Source organism: Eubalaena glacialis, chromosome 2 (genome assembly GCF_028564815.1).
Source record: "Eubalaena glacialis isolate mEubGla1 chromosome 2, mEubGla1.1.hap2.+ XY, whole genome shotgun sequence".
NCBI lineage: Eukaryota > Metazoa > Chordata > Mammalia > Artiodactyla > Balaenidae > Eubalaena > Eubalaena glacialis.
Genome location: NC_083717.1, coordinates 108,495,728 through 108,516,009, shown reverse-complemented (window position 1 = coordinate 108,516,009; position 20,282 = coordinate 108,495,728). Strand labels below are relative to the sequence as shown.

Sequence of the window (20,282 nt, the reverse complement as noted above, 5' to 3'; positions counted from 1 at the left end):
GTGGTAAACCTCCTAAGTGGAATGGACCCCTCAGAGCACACTACTCAGACGCTTTGCCATCTGCTTCTAGTGTCAAGTCACTTAGTGAATCTCCAAGCCTGAGAGCCATGGCCTCCTGGGGCTGGAAAGAGGGCCGAGGGCAGGATAAGCGAGGCTGGATGGGGCTTTTGTGTCAGTCTCCAGCAGACCCTGACCCTTCCCAGACGCTCCCTCTCCCAGCCCGGAGCGGAGCCCCGTGCATTTGGCTCTTCTTGAAACCTGAATGACAGGGACGGAGAGGCCCTGCAGAAACAGCATAGGAGGCCCTTGCATAGAAGTCCTGTGTGACCTAGGGAGAGGTTAGCATGAGGGGAGAAGCTGTCAGTCTTCAGAGGAAGGCTCTGACTCATCCATGGTCACGCAGGAACCTGGTGGCAGAGTAAAAGCATGACTGTAGTCTAGAATTTTTTTTTTTTTTTTTTCGGTGGAGGTGCCAGGGATTGAGCCCGGGTCCTCATGCAAGCCAAGAGAACCTTTTTTTTAAATAAATTTATTTATTTATTTTTGGCTGCATTGGGTCTTCGTTGCTGTGCTCGGGATTTCTCTAGTTGCGGCGAGCGGGTGCGCGGGCTTCCCACTGCCGTGGCTTCTCTTGTTGTGGAGCACGGGCTCTAGGCGTGCGGGCTTCAGTAGTTGTGCCTCGCGGGCTCTAGGGCGCAGGCTCCGTAGTTGTGGCGCACGGGCTTAGTTGCTCCACGGCATGTGGGATCTTCCCGGGCCAGGGCTCGAACCCATGTCCCCTGCATTGGCAGGCGGATTCTTAACCACTGTGCCACCAGGGAAGTCCCAAGAAAACCTTTTTAAATTTTGTATTATTGGAAAATTTTAAATACACTACAAATAATCAACTCATGGCTAATCTTGTTTCATTTATATCCCCAACTCCTCCCCACTGGATCTAAACAAATCTTGGATAGTTTCATCAGTAAACGCGTCAGCATGTATCTCTGAAAGGTGTGGTCGAGTCTAAAGCTCTTGAACCCTCTTCCAGGGCTCCTTCACCGAGAACAGCCCTTGAGTGGAGACCAGCTCTCCCCTGGGGCTCCTGCTGCACACACAGGTTGGCGTGTGTCTTGAGTTCCCTCTCCTCCTCCTACCACATCAAGAGGGTTTCTGCTTTAGGAGTGGAGGTGCAGTCGTGATCGCTGAACATGGAGGAGAGGGTTTCCATTCCCACAGTGTTTCTGGAGCTTCTGCTCTAGTCTAGTTACAACAGATTTTTAGCAGATACCTTTTTATTCTTTTTTAAAGGACAAAGTTTCTTGATTTAGCTAAAATGTTGTGTTTTCTAAAAACAGCCGCTTTACTTTCCTGGTTATTTTCCTTAACCAAAATGAACTTGTGTTTCTGCTAAACCCACAGTCTAAGAATATGCTAACCTCAGGACTGTTCTCCCCTCCCGCACTGTGACATCATGAGCTGCCTGTGACACCGTGCCTGTGTGTCCCAAGTTGCCGGGAGTCCAAAGCCCTCTCCGCCCTGTTGCATGCAGGACTCCCTGGGAGGGGCTGAGGCCGTGGAGGTGTGTGCTGAGCTGGGTTTGCATTTCCCCCGGGTAACCCCGGCCCCTGTGACAGGAAGGCGCTGGGAGAGCAGAGTGGCAAGGACCACAGGCCACCGAGGGCTGGAGAGACACCCTGCGGGGCCCAGATTCAGCAGCGGCGGCTGTGCTTCGTGGGGGATTTGAGGCAGCGAATCCTAGCGGGACAGATTAGAGCCAAACAGGAACGGGAACTGGACGGGACGTGTGCCAGCCAGCAGGTTAAAGACGGTAGGAGCCTGCTTCCCCTTCCCATCTCTCCACGCCGCCCCGGCCTTCTGTATTCTCTCCTTTGTTGTCTTTGTGATATGATGGAATCTTTGGTATTAGGGGTTCTCTCCCCTCTTTTAGAGACCAGAGGCTCTTACACGGGGCTGGAAGCAAGAATAAGGAAGCGACCTTCCTCACTGCCCTCATGCGCGCTTGTCCAGGTTCTGCTGCCGGCCCTAGCCTGTGCCCGCTGCCCTGCTGAGGCCCGGGGCTTTGTCCACTTGCCCTGTGGTCAGGGGCCCTGGCACTCCTGCCCCAGAGGGCCATGTGGCCCACATCCCGCCACGTCACCCTGGCCAGCTCTTCACTCTGTGCAGGTGCAGCCGTGGCCGGAGGTGCCTGAGTCCAGGGAGGGAGGACGGGCTGACCTTCTCTCAGGGTATTTTTGGTTCGCAGACCAGCAGTGGCTGCTCAGAGAAGGGACCTGGCCGGCCGGCTTGCAGCAGCAGCTGCAGCAAGACCGTGTAGAAGAGAAAGAACTTGCAGCCACTGTGCCATCTGATTCATGGTGCCAGACAGACCCTGAGACTCAGCCATCTCCCCTGGTCCAAAGCCAGAAGAGGGTGGTGCACCCGCAGCTCCTGCGGAGACTCGCGCTTCGGGTGGCGGAGCAGAACGGCCGGCAGAGAAGGGTCTCGTTCCAGCTGGAGAGGATCATCGAGAAGTCGAGGCTGCTGGAGGCCCACAGGAGACCGGAGCAGCTCAGGGCGCTGTGCTGGCTCCAGGATGACTGCCCCCGGAGGCCCACCTTCCCGGCCCCCTGCCCTGGTGCCCTGGTCCCAGGGCCTCAACGTAGAAGCAGATTGACAAGTTGCAGTTCTTTGAGCCTCCGAAGGCCCTGCAGCCGGCACTCGGCCCAGCTGCGCAGGTACAGCCAGCGGAGGCCGCCTCGGGGCACTGGCTGAGGTTTACAGCCTTGTTGCCCGGGCAGCGATCTTTACTTCCTGGGGCCTCAGTTTCCTCCATCTGTGAAATGTAAAGATGTGTCTACTCTTCTCTTCCTCATCACTTTTTCTCCTGATCACTCTCTTCTTTCTCTGTAGTTGATATCTTCTAAGATTTTCCCTGCCCCCACTCTGAGGGGCAGCTCTTGCTTCTTTGATCATATCTGCTGAGGGAGAATCTCAGCTTCATTTTCCGTGTGCTCTAGACCCTGACTACCCACATATGTCTCCTTGTGTGTGTCCTGCCGCCACTCTGTCTCATATTGCCTCAAACCACACTCTTCCTCCCTCCCCTCCCCTCCCCTCCCGCCCGACCTGCTGGCTCCAGTCAGTTTCCCAGCCCACCTACCATGCTGAGCAAGTGAAACACTCTCTTTCTGACTCCTGGGTTCATTTTGGGATCCTCCTTGTTTCTTTTCTCCTTCACTCCTCACATTCAGTCAAGGTGAGGATATGTTATCTCCAGACTGCTTGGAGCAGAGGACTCTGTCTACCTCTATATCCTCCAGGCCTAGCGCAGGGCCTTGCCCATATTAGGTGCCCAATTAATGTCTATTACTATTATGTTTGCTTACCAATCTGGTCTTTAGAGTACTAGGTAGGCTTTTTTTTTTTTTTAAGTTTTATTATGAAAAATTTCCAACATACACAAAGTTGAGAGAGTTGTGTACCTGTCACCCACGTTCAGCAAATGTCAAGATTTACCATGCTTGCTTTGTCTCCCCTCCTTCCTTTTTCTGATGAAGCATTTTAAAGCAACTTTTAGACGTGATGTCATTTCAATCCTACATCAAGTATACACTTCTGAAAAATAAGGAGTTTTCTTATAACCACATTGTCATCACACCCAACAAAATTAAGATTAATTATTCAGTATAATCAAAAACCTAGGCCATATTCAAATTTCTCTAATTGCCTCAAAATATATATTTATAGTTAATTGAAATTAAGGTCCGATAGAATTTACACACTGCATGTGGTTGTTATGTCTTTTAAGTTTCTTTTAATCATGCTTTTAAAAAATTTCTTCATATCGTCGATTTGTTAAAGAAAGCGGGTCAATTCTGTAAAATGTGCCCCTTTATAGATTTGTCTGTTTGATTCCTTGTAGTGCCATTTAAGTTATTCTTCAGTTCCTCATGTTGGAAGTTTTCCCTAAAGGCGTGATTAGATTCAGATTCAGTTCAACCTTTTTGTAAGATAAAGAAAGTGAGGAACAGAGTGTACCTGGGGCTTCTTTGAGAGCCAGGACTATAGTCTGCAGTTTCCTTATGTACCTATAGAGCTGACCCCGAAGGCTATAGGAGACAGTGACATTGGCCTAGTTTTAAACCTCTTTCAAAACAAACTAAGTGGGACTATATATTCCTTCTATCAGCAGGAAGTAGGGACCTCTTGCTTTTCTGAGATGGCTTTCCTTGTCTCCACAGTGTTTTCCTGAATTGGGATCCCTCCACCACGTTACCTCCTATGCCTGACCCTACTGAGCAATTATCAGAGAAAACCCCATCAGAAGAGTACTTGCCCCAGGCTGCTTATTACCCCCCAAGGACAGGGCATTTCCTCAAGCATGCCCTCCGTTCCTCCGGCGAGGGGCAGCTCTGCACAGCCAGGAAGGCCCTGGCCAGGAAGGGAGCCTCACCCCCTGGCACCTGCCTCACTGAGAGCTGCGAGTCTGCCAGTGTCCAGGAAATGGAGAGAGTGGGTAAGCAGCCCTGTTAGATGGTGGCCCAGAGTTTAGCAGCTAGCAAGCTAAAGCCATGGGATAAGCCGGAGGTCCTCACCCCTTCCACCCAGACCAGGAGGGCTAAGGCCACTCACCAGCAGGGTGGGGAAAAGAAGGGAACCTTAGGCCCCATGAGGCTGCTGAGGGAGCCAGTTGTGGCTCCTCACATCCCCATGGATCCAAACAGGCCACTGGGCATGGAAAGGCAGCCAAGACTTTCTGGGAAGAATCCACCCCACCTTCTCCAAGCGGGGCATCAAAGAGGCAGCAGAGGGTCCTGGCAGCTAGGGTTGAAAAGTCCTCTCACTTGCCTCACAGCAGCCCTTTGAAGAGGCGACACAGTGCGGGGGACCCAGACACCACGGCCTCACTCACAGGTTCCAGCCCCGTAGTGGATCTTGCAAAAAAAAAAGGTGGTGATTTATCTGACGCAGATAGCAGTCACTCAGTAGATTCTCTCTCCTGTGTCTGTGCCAAAGCCCTGCTGGAGCCACGGAAGCTGGAGGAGCCCCAGGGGAAGGAGCGGGATCTCCCAGAGCCAGATGACTCCGACAGCGAAGACAGCCAAATATCTGAGGACTCACTGGCCGAGAAGGGGTACCAAAGCCCACAGGACAGCCCAGGGCTCAGTTATCTCACCCATGGCCATGGCCACTCCAGGGCCAGAGCTCAAGCCTCTGTGAGGGGCTTCACCACATCCTCAGACAGTCGACTGTTCACCCAGACTCACAGGAGCTTTTCCCTCGACAGCCTGATTGACGCTGAGGAAGAACTGGGGGACGATCGGCAAGAAGAGCCTTTCCTCCGTTCAGCTGACGAGATGCCCACGGAGACTTTCTGGCGCCTGCAGAGCTCCAGTCTGCCCGCAGGGGACCAGGAGGCAGTGTGCAGGCCTGGCCCCATCAGCCACAGAACAGGAGCCAGGCTCGATGCCGCCCTGCCAGTGAGCAGTTCATGTTACCTGGAGCTCCAGCCCCACTGTGAGCAGCCGGAGTTGGTGGTGGAGGCAAGCTCCGCAGAGCAAGCCCACACTCTCCAAGACGTGCAGCTTTCAAGAGGGAGCCCTCTGGTGTCCATGGATTCCTGGTTCTCCTGTGACTCCAAGATCAATCCCAGTAGCCCCCCAGGTTCTTTATGTCCAAGGCCTGACATCCAGGATGTTCAGCCCTGCGGTTGGGAGAGGCCTGGATACTGGCCCAATATGGAAGAACTAAAGTCATCAGATACAGAAACAGTCCTGTCCTACAGCTCCAAACTGCCCCTGGGCGGTGCTGAGCTGCCCTGCAGTGTCAGAAGTGTGTACACAGTCCCTGTTTCTGATACGACCAGGGTGTCCCTCTGGGGCTCTAATAGGCTTCTTCAGCCAGGAGCCGATGGCACCTTTCAGGCCAGAGGGGTCCCTGACGTGGCCCAGCAGGGTGTCTCTGAAGCATCCAACTCTAGTGTGTCAAGCTTGTTGGCTGCCTCTGCCACCTCATTCACTTACGTTGGCAGTGCCTGTGAGAGAGACTGGGCTGCCCTTCAGCAGAAGTACCTCCTTGAACTGTCTCATCCTGTTTTGGAGGCCACAGGAGCACCCAGTCTTCCTCCTCAAGAGAAGGGAAAGCCCTCGCTTGAGGAAGACTCTGGTTCCCTGACCCAAGCTTCTGGCAGGGGAGGAGATGCTCTATTGCCAATTGGTCCTGGGGTATCTAGCAGCCCGGATTTCAACAACTTTCCTATCCATCTGTCCAGAATTAGGCGTTTGAGAGCTGAGAAAGAACAGGACAGTCTGCGTGTCGAGGTAGAAGGTACTTCAGATTTCTTTACAACTAGTGAGAAAGAGGTGAGTCATAGTGGAACTTATTCAGCGGACGTAGAATCATCGACTTCTGGAACTACAAATGCGCAGGTCTCTACAGCAGCGAACAAGACAGCGCATCCCGTGATGGAAGCATGGGGAGTCAAAGAGAGCAGCTTGGAAGAAGCCTCTCAGAGTAGCGAGAAACCTGGACTCATGACGTCCTCTGATGAATGTTTCATCCTAACGAACGCTTGTCACCATATTGTCACCATAGACACCAAAGAACCCCATTGGCCCCGAGGCTGGGCTCCTTTGAGGAAGAATAGTGCAGACCCAGGGAGGCAATTAGGTCAGAACAGCCACTGCCCCCTGCAGGAAGAGAAGGCAGACTCCCAGGAGAGCTCCAAGGAAGCCGGTAGAAGACACAGCAGGTTTTCCTTTGCCTTTCCTTCAGGTCCAGAGCTGTACCTCCACTCTGCTCCCTGGAATCCACTCCCATCTTCCCTGCAGCCACCTCCCTTGGAAACATTCTATGTGACCAAAAGCCGAGATGCCCTAACAGAAACCGCCTTGGAAATCCCGGCTTGCAGAGAAGCAAGGGCGCCCTCCCCACCTCCCAGGGAAGCATGGGGCTTTGGACATGAGCACCAAGTCCTCCAAAATGTGTATGTGAAGAATAAATTGCCAGTACTGTTACAAAACCAGAATTCCAAGATTGCATCATCTCAGCAGGTCACAGCAGAGAGGCCAGTTGATCTGAACACCAAGGAAGTTTGCAGAGAAAAAGGGAAATGCCTGGGAAACATTAAAGAAGAAAACCATAATTCAGTTTATTTTTTTGTCACTCAGAACAGACATTTTCTTCCATCTACCAGCATAGAAGTATGTGAATTTGAAAATCAAGTTGGAATTTTAAATAAACACAGTCTTCCAATGCTCAAGCAGGGAGAAAAGGCTACTGTACAGTCCTACTGCAGTGTTTCCTCAGACAGTTCTGGGTCAAGGAATTCTCTCCTGGTGTGTGAATCTGAGACGGGTGGGGAAGAAGAGCAGGGGCAGGATGCAGTCCTCAGAGAGACCCAGGCCTTTGACATGAAGAGACGGTTTCCTTCCGGGGTCAGGTCTGATTTCATCTATAAAACCATCAATTTAGGCCTTGACAAGGACAAGATAGAGGAAGCTGCTCTTTCTTTGAAGTCCAGATCAGTACATCATAGAGTAAGCAGCCCAGAGACAGCAGCCCAGGATGACAGTCCAACCCATAACGGGGAAAGGAGGAATGAAATTGGGCTTCTTGGAAAAGCGCTCCATCCCAAAGACGGCTCAGAAGAGTTTAAGTTTCCACAGGCAGAGTCTACATATGAAAGATTCCAGTCAGTTACATGCTTTCAGGAAAGAAACCTCGGTGAATGCAAGGTCCCTGGAAAGGTGCGAGAAACGTTAAACCCCAAAGGAGAACCTCCTGGAAAGAAATGGAGTAAAAGAGATAATAATGCTGATGAGATGGCTAGGCTAATTAGGAGTGTAATGCAGCTGGAAAATGGCATCTTGGAAATTGAATCCAAACAGAGTAAGCAGCTATATGCTTCCCACACACCGGGAGTCAGTAAGGAGTTTATGTTCCAGGACCAGAAGGACCAGGAGATGGCTGACCATGTGCTGAGGCCAGGCAGCTTTAGAAACCACCTGTCCTTCAAGGATCAGCCATCTTCTCCAAAATGGAAAGATGATGTTATCTTTAGGGATGGTGAAGCTGGACAAATGGAGGTTAACAATAGCATTGATCCCCGGGTACACGACATCAGATTTGTGAAAGGGCACACCTACCCAGCTGTATTAGACAGACCCGCCAGGGACACTGGTGGTTATTTAGGGAAATTTACAGTTTGCAGAGAATGCACCAACACTTCTGCTCATCCAAGGAAAACGAAAGCTTCGGCTAGAGCTCTGCCATTGCAGCCCATGCCTGAGAGGACTTCTGAGGAGGGCGAGCTGGTGAATGCAGTGTACCCCAGACGGCTGCCCCGTGGCTTGGGAAGTCTTGAGGAGCTGGAGACTGTGAAGGGTTTTCAGGAAAGCCATTTTGCCAAACACATACGTACTTCTAAGCAAGAGGAGCCAGAAGTTCAAGGCAGAGTTGAAGAAACGGCTGTGCAAAGAGGGGGCCTACAGGAGAAAAACAAAGTGGTTTCATCAACTCAGAAACTCCCTGGCCCGTGCCAGCATTGTGTGCGCACATTTTTCAGCCAAGAGACTGGCCCATTGCCAAGCCAGCCAGAGTCCTGTATGGCTCCTCGCCGAGACCTGAGTAATAATGCCTTGCCCTTGAATTCAACAAGGCCGCCAAGGACCTATCTTTATGTACCTGGTACTATAGGCATCTCTTCTGTTGACTATGTGCTGGATCCCACCCTGTTGGAAATGCCCACCAGTCCCTTGGTAACTGGATCGGGGCGTCAGGACCAGAGTGGAGAGCCCGGATGCCACAGCCCACGGCAGGGAGACGATAGACAGGGCTGCTCCGTGGCACACCCTGCTTGGTGTGGGTCTGTGATATCCATGGCTGTGGGATCTCGCAGTCAATCCAGTGCACCAGCGAGCATTCCCCTGGGGGCAGAGGGCAGGAGGTCAACAAGCACCGGACTGCAAGGCCACGGAGGGGACCTCAGAAGCACCTTGCTGGGCTTGGGTAGCAGGGTGGGTTCTCCTTCTGAAGCCGAGGCAGCTGTACCAAGAGGACCAGGCAGAACCAGTTCCCTGAACAGGGCCTCTAGCCCGCTTGAAAGGGCCAGCTGCCCCTTAGAAGAGGGGGACAAGCGAGGCAGGGGGGAGAGGCAGAAGGCAGAGAAGGAGGCCGAGGACCTCAGTCCTGCCAGTGGTGCTTTCTCAGCACCTGTGTCCTTGCCAAGGGTGCCTCAGCCGGAGCCGTCTGCCCATCCACCCACGTGCCTGGCTGAGTTGGAGGAGATCGGACAGGCAAAGGCCCAGGGGAAGCAGCTTCACAACGTGGTGGCTGGGGGCACAGTCCTTCCTCACGATGAGACGCTATTAGGACCTGAATGTTCTTCAGGGGCCCCTGGCAGGCCTCAGTGTCCTCAAATGGGCCAGTCAGTGTCAGCCAGGACCAGAAATGAGCGTGAAGCACGGGGATTTCATGTGGTGTCTCTCTCTGCTAAACCAGGACACCTGTCAAGTGATGAGAGGACATCTGTCCTTCAGGCCACACCCCCCTCTGCAGACAGCTGTCACCCTCTGCCCAGGACTGACACTAACACAGGGCCACGGCACCCCTCACGGACTTCCTCCCACGCTGACCCTGCTCCAGGTAAAAGTCACTGTACCGGAAAACTGAGACATTTCCTGGGAGCCAGTGAACAGTTTGTGTGTCACACTAGCTCTTCTGAAATCATAGAGAAAGAGGGAGAAGCAACCAGAACACCTTCCTCTGCTGATGCTTTGGGCTCAGACAGTCTTCCTTCTTCAGCAGCTGTGGAGGAGGACAGGAGGGTAAGGGCAGAGGAAGTAGTGGCTGCCTTACCTTCTCAGGCCCCTTTTGATGATGCTGGAAGGATTCCACGTGGGCGAGGCCCGTTCGCTGCCTGGGAGGCTGCCCAGGGTGTGCTCCCTGGCTGGCAGGAGAGCAGCCCAGCCCACCAAGAACCTGGGACTCTGGACAACACATGGGGAGGAGGTCCTGGTAACTTCCTAGTGGCTGCGCAAGGAGGAAAAACAACCTGTTTTGAACGTCAACTTGTGATCTGTGATGTTCAGAATTCTGCCAGCCTCTCATGGCCTAACCAAGAGCAGGGCCAATGTCTTGAGGCTTCCACCGGCTTAGAAGAAGGGAAGGCGAGTCCCAGATGGGGTGCCGTCCTGCCCAGAGCCCTGAGAGGGATTGAACTGGAAGCTCCCTCTCAGCAGCCTGTGAAGCAGGAGGGGAGTGTTGGCTCTGGGCTAGCAGAAGCCTGCAGGGCCAGTGTCGAAGGTCCCAGACCAACTCTGTTGCCGGATCAGAGACCCGGGGGAGTTAGGGAGGAGGCCCTGCGCAGGTGCCTGCAGGAAACTTCAGACTGTGGTGTCTTTTCGGGGAGCACTGAAGGCAGCAGGACCCTCAGCCCGTCCGGGGGCCAAGAAGACAGCAGATCTCATCCTTGCCGACAACCGTGCAACCCTCAACCCGTTGCTTCCGGGGCCCGTACCTCCCCTTCCTCCACTTCACTGTGTTACAGAGACGATGACCTGGGCAAGGGGGCTTCCGAGGCCACCCCACACACTCGCCACCCACCCTGCATGGTCCCCCCCAGGGCCTGGGGAGTGGAGAGAGGAGAGGGCCATTGCGGGGAACCTGATGTGCTCTGGGCACATGGCCTTGAGCCCAAAAGCATTAATGTGGAGTTGGGGCCGGCAGACGGCAGCACCCCGGAGACCTCTGCTGCTGCTCTCCTGCCTCCGGCTCAGGGCTGCAGCTCCCCTTCTGCCCCTGATGTGAGGACAAGTCCCCTCAGCCCCTGGGTTGCTGACGGAAGCTCCAGGTCAGTAGGGGATCCTGAGAAAAAGGCTGCCGAGAAGAAAGTCAGCACCGAGCTTGAGGCTCCCCCTTTCCACGCAGGCAGGTGCTCTGAGCCACCTGGGAGGTTTCAGGACAGCTCCGCTGGTGGCCGGAGTGCACAGGGCTCTCAAACCAAGCCAGAACCACCTGCAACAGCTGGGGGACCACACAGCCTGAATTTAAGTGAAGGGTGTGTTGAGAGTGAGCCGCCGGTGGGACCACAACGTGGATGTTGGGGAAATGCCATCAGATGCCTTCCAGAAAAGCCGCAACTTTCCGCGGAGTCCAGGGATCATAGTGGCTTGGATCCCCAAGCCCAACTGGTAGCAGAGTTACAGCGCGTCTCCGGTTCCCAGGTTGACAGCCCCCGGGAGGAGGAAGAGCAGCAGAGAGACCAGGCTTCAGGTGGCCGAGAGGACGCTGCCCGGGGCAGGAGCCCCCCATGTGCTGATGAAGGTGGCTCAGGCAGCTGTCAGATTAGAGGTGCAGGCAGAGAGGACGCGGCTGTGGCCAGGCCCCCTGCAGCCTTCAGAGACTCAGCCACTGTCCCCTTGGGGCAACGCGCAGCATGTTGGCCTGTGGCCCAGGGCCCCGGGCAGCCCTCTTCTGGCGGGGAGCAGCCGGCACCCCGCCACCGGTGCTCACTTCCTGTGATCGCCATCGTCTCTGGCCCCAAACACTCTAGACCGCAGTTCTCTGTGGTCAGCTCTCCCCGGTCTCTTCAGGAGCTAAGCTTGAGCGTGGAGCCTCCTTCCCCGACAGATAAGGATATACAGGAGCCTAGCAGATTGTGGACCCCACATCCCAGAGGCTCTTCCTCAGGAAAGTCTGCGGCAAGAACGTCTCTGAAAGCTGAGGGCCGCGATCAGGAAGCCTCCTCTGACTTGGACGGCATCGCTGCTGATCCCAGGCCCCTGCCATCCACACCCCCTCCTTACCCGGCGACTTCAGCTCTCTCGTGCATGCCGACCCCTGCTCTCATGGCTGCTCGGCCATTTGGTACTCCGGAACAGACCCACCCGGGAAAGCCAGAGAGACTGGGTGGCCAGGCCCGGCCAGAGGCGTGGCGCTCTGAGGCGGGCGGAGGAGCCCTGCTTTTTGGCTCCAGCGCCATCGATCCCTGCATCCTGCCTGGGCGTCCCAAGGGGCCTGCGCGTGTTGGCTGGAAGCAGTATGTGTTTGGCGGCGCAGCTGATGTCTCCCGTGGCTCCACACCCCAGGGCCTGACACCGTCCGACGTGGACCGGTGCTCCCGCGAGGACGACGGCCTAGACGACCAGGGCTCCCCGGTCTACTCGCACCGCAGCACCTTGGCCAGTGCCCGAGGCCTGTCGAGCACACGCAGCCACGTTGAAAGTGCCCCCCGTTCCCGTGAGGCCTGGGGAGTCTGGGGTTCCTTGTTTGCCCTGGGGAGCCCCCACGTCCTGATCAGCTCTGAAGGGGCAGCCCCCCCTAAGGGTCCTGGCGAGAGAGGCGGGTTCCCGGGCACCCCTGATGAGGCAGGCTGTCTGAGGAGGGAGCCCCCCTTGGCTGGAGGAAGTGCTGCGGGCCCGGTGGATGAGATTATGCTGCTGTACCCATCAGAGGCGGGCGGCCCTGTGGGTGCGTCCAGGATGAACACCTTGGAGCAGGGCACCCAGACCCTGGGCTGCAGGTCCCGCTGGAGCTACGCTGACCTCTCCTCTGCTCAGTCGGATCTGGCCTCTTGGGCCAGCATGCACGACCTGTCTCTCCGCCTCTCGCAGCTCCTGCACAGCACCTCGGAGCTGTTGGGGAGTCTCTCCCAGCCAAGTGTGGCCAAAAAGGAGTGGAATGCCAAGAGGGAGGCCCCGAGTGAGGTGCCCCAGGCCCTGAGGATGGACGGCTATACTCAGACCACCATGGATGAGGGCATCCAGACTGACCCGGCCTCACCACCTCTGCATCTCCAGGCCCCAGAGGCCAACCCTCAGAAAGTCAATGCGGTCCTTGAAAGGCTGGGCTCAGATCTTTCCATCACGTCTCAGGAAAAGGGACATGTCCCAGGGACGCTTAAGAAGAGAGGGGCAGAGGGGACTGCACGGAAAATAGCAGGGCCCCAAGATCTTGAGGAAGAAAACACCCTCTGCAGGCCCCGGAGCACCCCTGTACCCTCATCCCACTTGAGTTTTCAGAAAGTCCCCTCTGGGCAGAACCTGCCTCCTCTGAGCCCCCAGGCTTCTCCGGATGCCCCCCTGCCTCCCAGCCTGGCTGGTGGCAGCCCCGGCCGCAGCCTCGGTGCATCTCCCTCCCCAGGGCCCTGCCCCCACGCTGTGGAGCCTGTGGAGGAGCCCGGGGTGCAGAAGGAGCGGGGCCCCACAAGCGCCTTGCGGGTGGACAGGGCCTCCTCCCCGATCCTCACGCGTAGCGCCAGCACCCAAGGGTCAGGGCGCCCCCCAGGCGCTTTGTCTCTCTCGGCCCCCTCAGCTCATTCCCTTGAAGGCTGCCAGAAGCTCGTCTCCCGCCCAAGCCTTCCCCTGGGCGCCCCGAGGCCTGCAGTGGGTAATTATTCTCAAACCACTGATGAGTCAGGTAGCTCTCAGAGAGTGGAGGCCCTGTGTGGAGAAGGTAGCAGTCCCTTAGAAGGGGGTGACCACAGGTGCTCCCTTGGGCTGAGCTCCCGAGGCCACCCAGAGCAGAACGCGAAGCCCCAAGTCTGTTGCGTGGAGCAGGCCCCGCAGCGGCGTCAGCCCAGGACCACCACCGGGGCCCAAAGCAGACTGTCGCCTCCACCACCGGGAAGCAGGAGCCGGAGGCTGGCTGATGGCTTTGTGCCTGAGGACGTGGCCTCCCTAGAGTGTGGCCCACTGAGCAGTAGGGGGCTGAGTCGATGGCAGTGCAGGACAGAGAATGGGGGTGAGGGCTCAGCATCTCCAGAGGAGCCACGGCCCGCTCTGAACATTTCCTCTTCGTGGGGAGGCCTCCGGCGCCGCCGACCCTGCCCTTTCTTTGAGTTGGCTGATCCCTCAGGGCTCCGGGGTTGCATCTTGGGCCCGACTGAGGCCTGCCAGCCTGAGGGGCCGCTGCGCCCCAGTTCCCAGATGTGCACGGCCCCTGAGCCCCAGCACCATGGTCTGAGGGACCTCCCGGTGTATAACAAATCCAGCGATTGGTGTGGGGGTCAGGACGGCTCCCCTGGGGCGCTGGGTGTGATGGATTTGCTGGGGACCAGATGTGATTGCAGCTCAGGAGAGCAGGGACAGAGGCCCCCACAACCTCCTGAGGACCAGAGCCAGGCGCCCGAGTGGTCCCAGAGGGAGCAGATCCCCCTGCGAGTTGGGGCCCAGACCCTCTCCCTCAGCGTGGAACTCACGGAAGCAAAACTGCACCACGGCTTCGGGGAGGCAGACGCCCTGCTGCAGGTGCTGCAGAGCGGGACAGGGGAGGCACTCGCTGCCCAAGAGGAGGAGCCGTACGCCCGGTAAGGACCCAGCCCGGAGTGGGGCGGCGAAGGCTGGGCAGAGAGGAGAGAGAACCGAGACGGCTGACAGCCGGCCGTTCCTCCTCCCGGCTCAGCTCTGGGACCTTCCGGGGGTCAGAGAGAGGTCTGGAGATGGAGAAGGGCAGTCAGGGTCAGCTTCAGTGCCTCACTCACGTTCTGTCTCAGGCCAGAACACACCACACACAACCTCCGGAGGGAGCGGGCTGAACGACTTCAGAACTTTCGCCGGACGCGAAGCCTCAGCCCCCAGAAACAACTGAGCTTCCCATCCAACCGGGATCTCCCCACCTGGGCCTTTGACTTGCCCAGCAGGCGCCGAGAATACCTGCAGCAGCTGAGGAAGGATGTTGTGGAGACCACCAGGTACGGTGGACCCAGAACCCTGTGGGGAGCAGGCTCTGTGTGGGGCGAGTGTGGGGAGCAGGGCCTGGATTTGAGCGTCCTGGACACCGGAGGCTGCAGCTTCCTTTGCCAGGAGCGATTCCAGGAGTGGGTCCTATGTGACTGTGGACAGTCGGAGGCGGCTGTGGAGACTGAGGCAAAGGGAAAGAGGAGGGTGTGGGAGGGAGCAGTGGACAGGGTGGGGGTGGATAGAGGAGCCATGCTCTGTGAGACTGCAGGCCTGAGCCTCAGGGTGTTCGTAAGACCACACCCGAAGGCCCTGGAGGCAAAGAGAGGATGGGTCCTTCAGGAAGGTGGTGTTGAGCGGGCCTGGGCCATCGCCCACTCACCATGTTAGAAGGCATCTCTCCAACCCTCTGATCTTCCCCAGGAGCCCAGGATCAGCGTCAAGGTCTCCTCACCCACCCTCTGACATAGAGCTGATGCTACGAGAATACCAGCGGGCCCGTGAGGAGGCCAAGGTGGAGATTGCCCGGGCCCGGGCCCGACTGCGGGAGCAGACTGAACAGGAAAAGCTGAGAATCCGCCAGCAGATGGTCTCCCAGCTGCTGCGGGTGGGGAGTGGGGCAAGCCTCTGATTTCAGGGTAGGCTCGGAGCCCGGGGCAGACCAGGGCTGCCTCTGAGTCTTGGGACGTAGAATTTGGAGGAGGGCGTCGGGCCCCTGGTGCCAGCTCAAAGCTGCTTCACTCTCTATTTTCATGCGATCCTCATCAGACCAGCTGCTGTCCCTGGGCCAGAGTTTGGGAGGAGGCGGCTTGGGTATATAGTTGGGGTGGGGATGGGGGAGGCATGAGGGTATGAGGCTGAGATAGGAGGCAGTGGGAGGTGATGGGAACTGGGGAGGTGAGAAGGGGCGAAAGTGAGGGTGGGAAGTGAGGGTGCCTGAAGCTGGTTGACAGTAATCTGTCCTTCCCAGGAAGAAGAAAAACTACATACCCTGGCCGCCTCCAGCTCTTGGTGCACCAGCTCCAACGGAAGCCTCTCCTCTGGTGTCACCTCTGGCTACAATAGCAGCCCGGCCTTGCCAGGCCAGCTCCAGTCCCCAGACAGTGTGGTAAGTAGGCAAATGCAAGCACGAATCGGGCCGGGAGTGCCGTGGCAAGAGTTTGGGAGGAAGTTCTGCCTCCTGGAGGCCACTGCTGACATGAGCCCTTCTCCTGTATGATGGCCTTTGTCTTCCCTGTGGTTTTTGTCTCCCATGTTCTCCATGTTTTCAGTCTTTTGCTGTTGTAAACAGTGCTTTGTGCATGTATCATTTCATACATGTGCACATATATTTGGGGGGTAAATTCCCAGAAGTGGACTTGTACAAAGATATGGGCATTTGAAACTGATAGGTATTGGCAGGCTTCCCCTCACAGATGTCCTGCTTTATACTCCCCCCAACCTGACCAGCAGGGGGAGAGAGTGCATCTCCCCCCACACCCTCACCAATGTGTTACCAAATGTTTGGACTTTTGCTGGGCGGTCTGTTCATATCCTTTGCTCATTTATCTCCTTTTTTTCCCTTACCAGTTTCAAGGAGTTCTTTATATATTAGCAAGATAGCCCTTTGCCTGATAGGAATTAGAAATTTTTTCCCCTAGTTTTTCATTCTCTTTTGGCTTTGCTTCTTGTGTTTGGAGCCATTCAGAAAGTTTTATCAGTTTTCCTTTTATAGTGTCTATGTTCTGACTCACAATTAGAAATACATTCTCCATTCCAAAGTTATAAATAATTTTTCCTGTAGTTTCTTCTAGAACTTGTGTGGCTTTATTTTTCATATATAAGTCTTTGCTCCGTTTGGAATGCATATATAGTGTGAGGTGTGGATCCAACTTTATTCTTCCCGACTGTTATCTAGTTAACCCTATCGTGCTTGTTAGATAGTTCATCTAGACAGTTCCTCTTTGTCTCACCAGTTTAAGATGTCAACTTTTCTTGTACCAAGGCTTATAATATATTCACCTACTCATTACTCTTCTTTTTTTTAGATTATCATTATTTTTTACTGAAATACAGTTGATTTACAATGTTGCGTTAATTTCTGCTGTGTAGCAAAGTGATTCAGTTATACATATATGTACATTCCTTTTTTTATATGCTTTTTCATTATGGTTTATCATAGAATATTGAATACAGTTCCCTGTGCTATACAGTAGGACCTTGTTGTTCCCATTATTCTTCTTTTTCTGACCCTGTAGTGTATTCTTTTTTTAATTTAATTTTTATTTTATATTGGGGTATAGTTGATTTACAATGTTGTGTTAGTTTCAGGTGTACAGCAAAGTGGTTCAGTTATACATATCATTCTTTTTCAGATTCTTTTCCCATATAGGTTATTACAGAATATTGAGTAGAGTTCCCTGTGCTATACGACAGGTCCTTGTTGATTATCTATTTTATATATAGTAGTGTGTGTATGTTAATCCCAACCTCCTACTTTATCCTTCCCCCCTGCCCCACCTTTCCCCTTTGGTAAACATAAGTTTGTTTTCAAAGTCTGGGAGTCTCTTTCTGTTTTGTAAATAAGTTCATTTGTATCATCTTTTTGGATTGCACACATAAGTGATATCATATGATATTTGTCTTTCTCTGTCTGACTTACTTCACTTAGTATGATAATCTCTAGGTCCATCTGTATTGCTGAAAATGGCATTATTTCATTCTTTTTTATGGCTGAGTAATATTCCATTGTATATATGTACCACATCTTCTTGATCCATTCATCTGTCGATGGACATTTAGGTTGCTTCCATGTCTTGGCTATTGTAAATAGTGCTGCAATGAACATTGGGGTATGTGTATATTTTCAAATTATGGTTTTCTCCAGATATATGCCCAGGAGTGGGATTGCTGGATCATATGGTAGTTCTATTTTTAGTTTTTTAAGGAACCTCCATACTGTTCTCCATAGTGGTTGTACCAATTTACATTCCCACCAACAATGTAGGAGGGTTCCTTTTTCTCCATACCTTCTCCAGCATTTGTTATTCGTAGACTTTTGGATAATGGCCATTCTGACTGGTGGGAGGTGATACCTCCTTGTAGTTTTGATTTGCATTTCTCTAATAATTATCTATATTGAGCATCTTTTCATGTGCTTTATGGCCATCTGTATGTCTTCTTTGGAGAAATGTCTGTTTAGATCTTCTGCCCATTTTTTGATTGGGTTGTTTGTTTTTTTGATATTGAGCTGCGTGAGCTGTTTGTATATTTTGAAGGTTAATCCCTTCTCAGTCTCTTTCTTTGCAAATATTTTCTCCCATTCTGTGGGTTTTCTTTTCGTTTCTTATGGTTTCCTTTGCTGTGCAAAAGCTTTTAAGTTTAATTAGCTACCATTTGTTTATTTTTGTTTTTATTTTCATTACTCTGGGAGGTGGGTCCAAAAAGATATTGCTGCAATTTATGTCAAAGAGTGTTCTGCCTGTGTTTTCCTCTAAGAGTTTTATAGTATCCAGTCTTAAATTTAGGTCTTTAATTCGCTTTGATTTATTTTTGTGTATGGTGTTAGAGAATGTTCTAATTTCATTATTTTACCTATAGCTCTCCAGTTTTTCCAGCACCACTTATTGAAGAGACTGTCTTTTCTCCACTGTATATTCTTGCCTCCTTTGTCGTAGATTAATTGACCACAGGTGCATGGGTTTTTTTTGTTTTGTTTTGTTTTTATTAATCAGTCATCAATTTTATACACATCACTGTATACATGTCAATCCCAATCGCCCAGTTCAGCACACCACCATCCCCACCCCACCACAGTTTTCCCCCTTGGTGTCCATACGTTTGTTCTCTACATCTGTGTCTCAACTTCTGCCCTGCAACCCAGTTCATCTGTACCATTTTTCTAGGTTCCACATACATGCATTAATATACGATATTTGTTTTTCTCTTTCTGACTTACTTCACTCTGTATGACAGTCTCCAGATCCATCCACGTCTCAACAAATGACTCAATTTCGTTCCTTTTTATGGCTGACTAATATTCCATTGTATATATATACCACAACTTCTTTATCCATTCATCTGTCGATGGGCATTTAGGTTGCTTCCATGACCTGGCTATTGTAAATAGTGCTGCAATGAACATTGGGGTGCATGTGTCTTTTTGATTTACGGTTTTCTCTGGGTATATGCCCAGTAGTGGGATTGCTGGGTCATATGGTAATTCTAATTTTAGTTTTTTAAGGAACCTCCATATTGTTCTCCATAGTGGCTGTATCAATTTACATTCCCACCAACAGTGCAAGAGGGTTCCCTTTTCTCCACACCCTCTGCAGCATTTGTTGTTTGTAGATTTTCTGATGATGCCCATTCTAACTGGTGTGAGGTGATACCTCATTGTAGTTTTGATTTGCATTTCTCTAATAATTAGTGATGTTGAGCATCTTTTCATGTGCTTCGTGGCCATCTGTATGTCTTCTTTGGAGAAATGTCTATTTAGGTCTTCTGCCCATTTTTGGATTGGGTTGTTTGTTTCTTTAATATTGAGCTGAATGAGCTGTTTATATATTTTGGAGATTAATCCTTTGTCTGTTGATTCGTTTGCAAATATTTTCTCCCATTCTGAGGGTTGTCTTTACGTGTTGTTTATGGTTTCCTTTGCTGTGCAAAAGCTTTGAAGTTTCATTAGGTCCCATTTGTTTATTTTTGTTTTTATTTCCATTACTCTAGGAGGTGGATCAAAAAAGATCTTGCTGTGATTTATGTCAAAGAGTGTTCTTCCTATGTTTTCCTCTAAGAGTTTTATAGTGTCCAGTCTTACATCTAGGTCTCTAATCCATTTTGAGTTTATTTTTGTGTATGGTGTTAGGGAGTATTCTAATTTCATTCTTTTACATGTAGCTGTCCAGTTTTCCCAGTACCACTTATTGAAGAGACTGTCTTTTCTCCATTGTATATCTTTGCCTCCTTTGTCATAGATTAATTGACCATAGGTGTGTGGGTTTATCTCTGGGCTTTCTATCTTGTTCCATTGATCTGTGTTTCTGTTTCTGTGCCAGTACCATATTGTCTTGATTACTGTAGCTTTGTAGTATAGTGTGAAGTCAGGGAGTCTGATTCCTCCAGCTCCGTTTTTTTCCCTCAAGACTGCTTTGGCTATTCGGGGTCTTTTGTGTCTCCATACAAATTTTAAGATGATTTGTTCTAGTTCCGTAAAAGATGCCATTGGTAATTTGGTAGGGATTGCATTGAATCTGTAGATTGCTTTGGGTAGTATAGTCATTTTCACAATATTGATTCTTCCAATCCAAGAACATGGTATATCTCTCCATCTGTTGGTATCATCTTTAATTTCTTTCATCAGTGTCTTATAGTTTTCTGCATACAGGTCTTTTGTCTCCCTAGGTAGGTTTATTCCTAGGTATTTTATTCTTTTTGTTGCAATGGTAAATGGGAGTGTTTCCATAATTTCTCTTTCAGATTTTTCATCATTAGTGTATAGGAATGCAAGAGATTTCTGTGCATTAGTTTTGTATCCTGCAACTTTACCAAATTCATTAATTAGCTCTAGTAGTTTTCTGGTGGCAGTTTTAGGATTCTCTATAGTATCATGTCATCTGCAAACAGTGACAGTTTTACTTCTTC

The 20,282-nt window shown here is 52.2% G+C and overlaps 1 protein-coding gene across 1 annotated transcript in view; it reads left to right on the top strand.

Moving 5' to 3' along the window:
• The window catches only part of STARD9 (StAR related lipid transfer domain containing 9), a 134,360-nt gene that overhangs the window by 94,689 nt on the left and 19,389 nt on the right, over window positions 1–20,282 (top strand). The window contains 7 exon segments of the mRNA XM_061180415.1: window positions 1,617–1,810; window positions 2,246–2,717; window positions 4,224–4,603; window positions 4,606–14,290; window positions 14,477–14,674; window positions 15,084–15,267; window positions 15,631–15,768. Coding sequence (XP_061036398.1) covers window positions 1,617–1,810; window positions 2,246–2,717; window positions 4,224–4,603; window positions 4,606–14,290; window positions 14,477–14,674; window positions 15,084–15,267; window positions 15,631–15,768 — 11,251 coding nt within the window.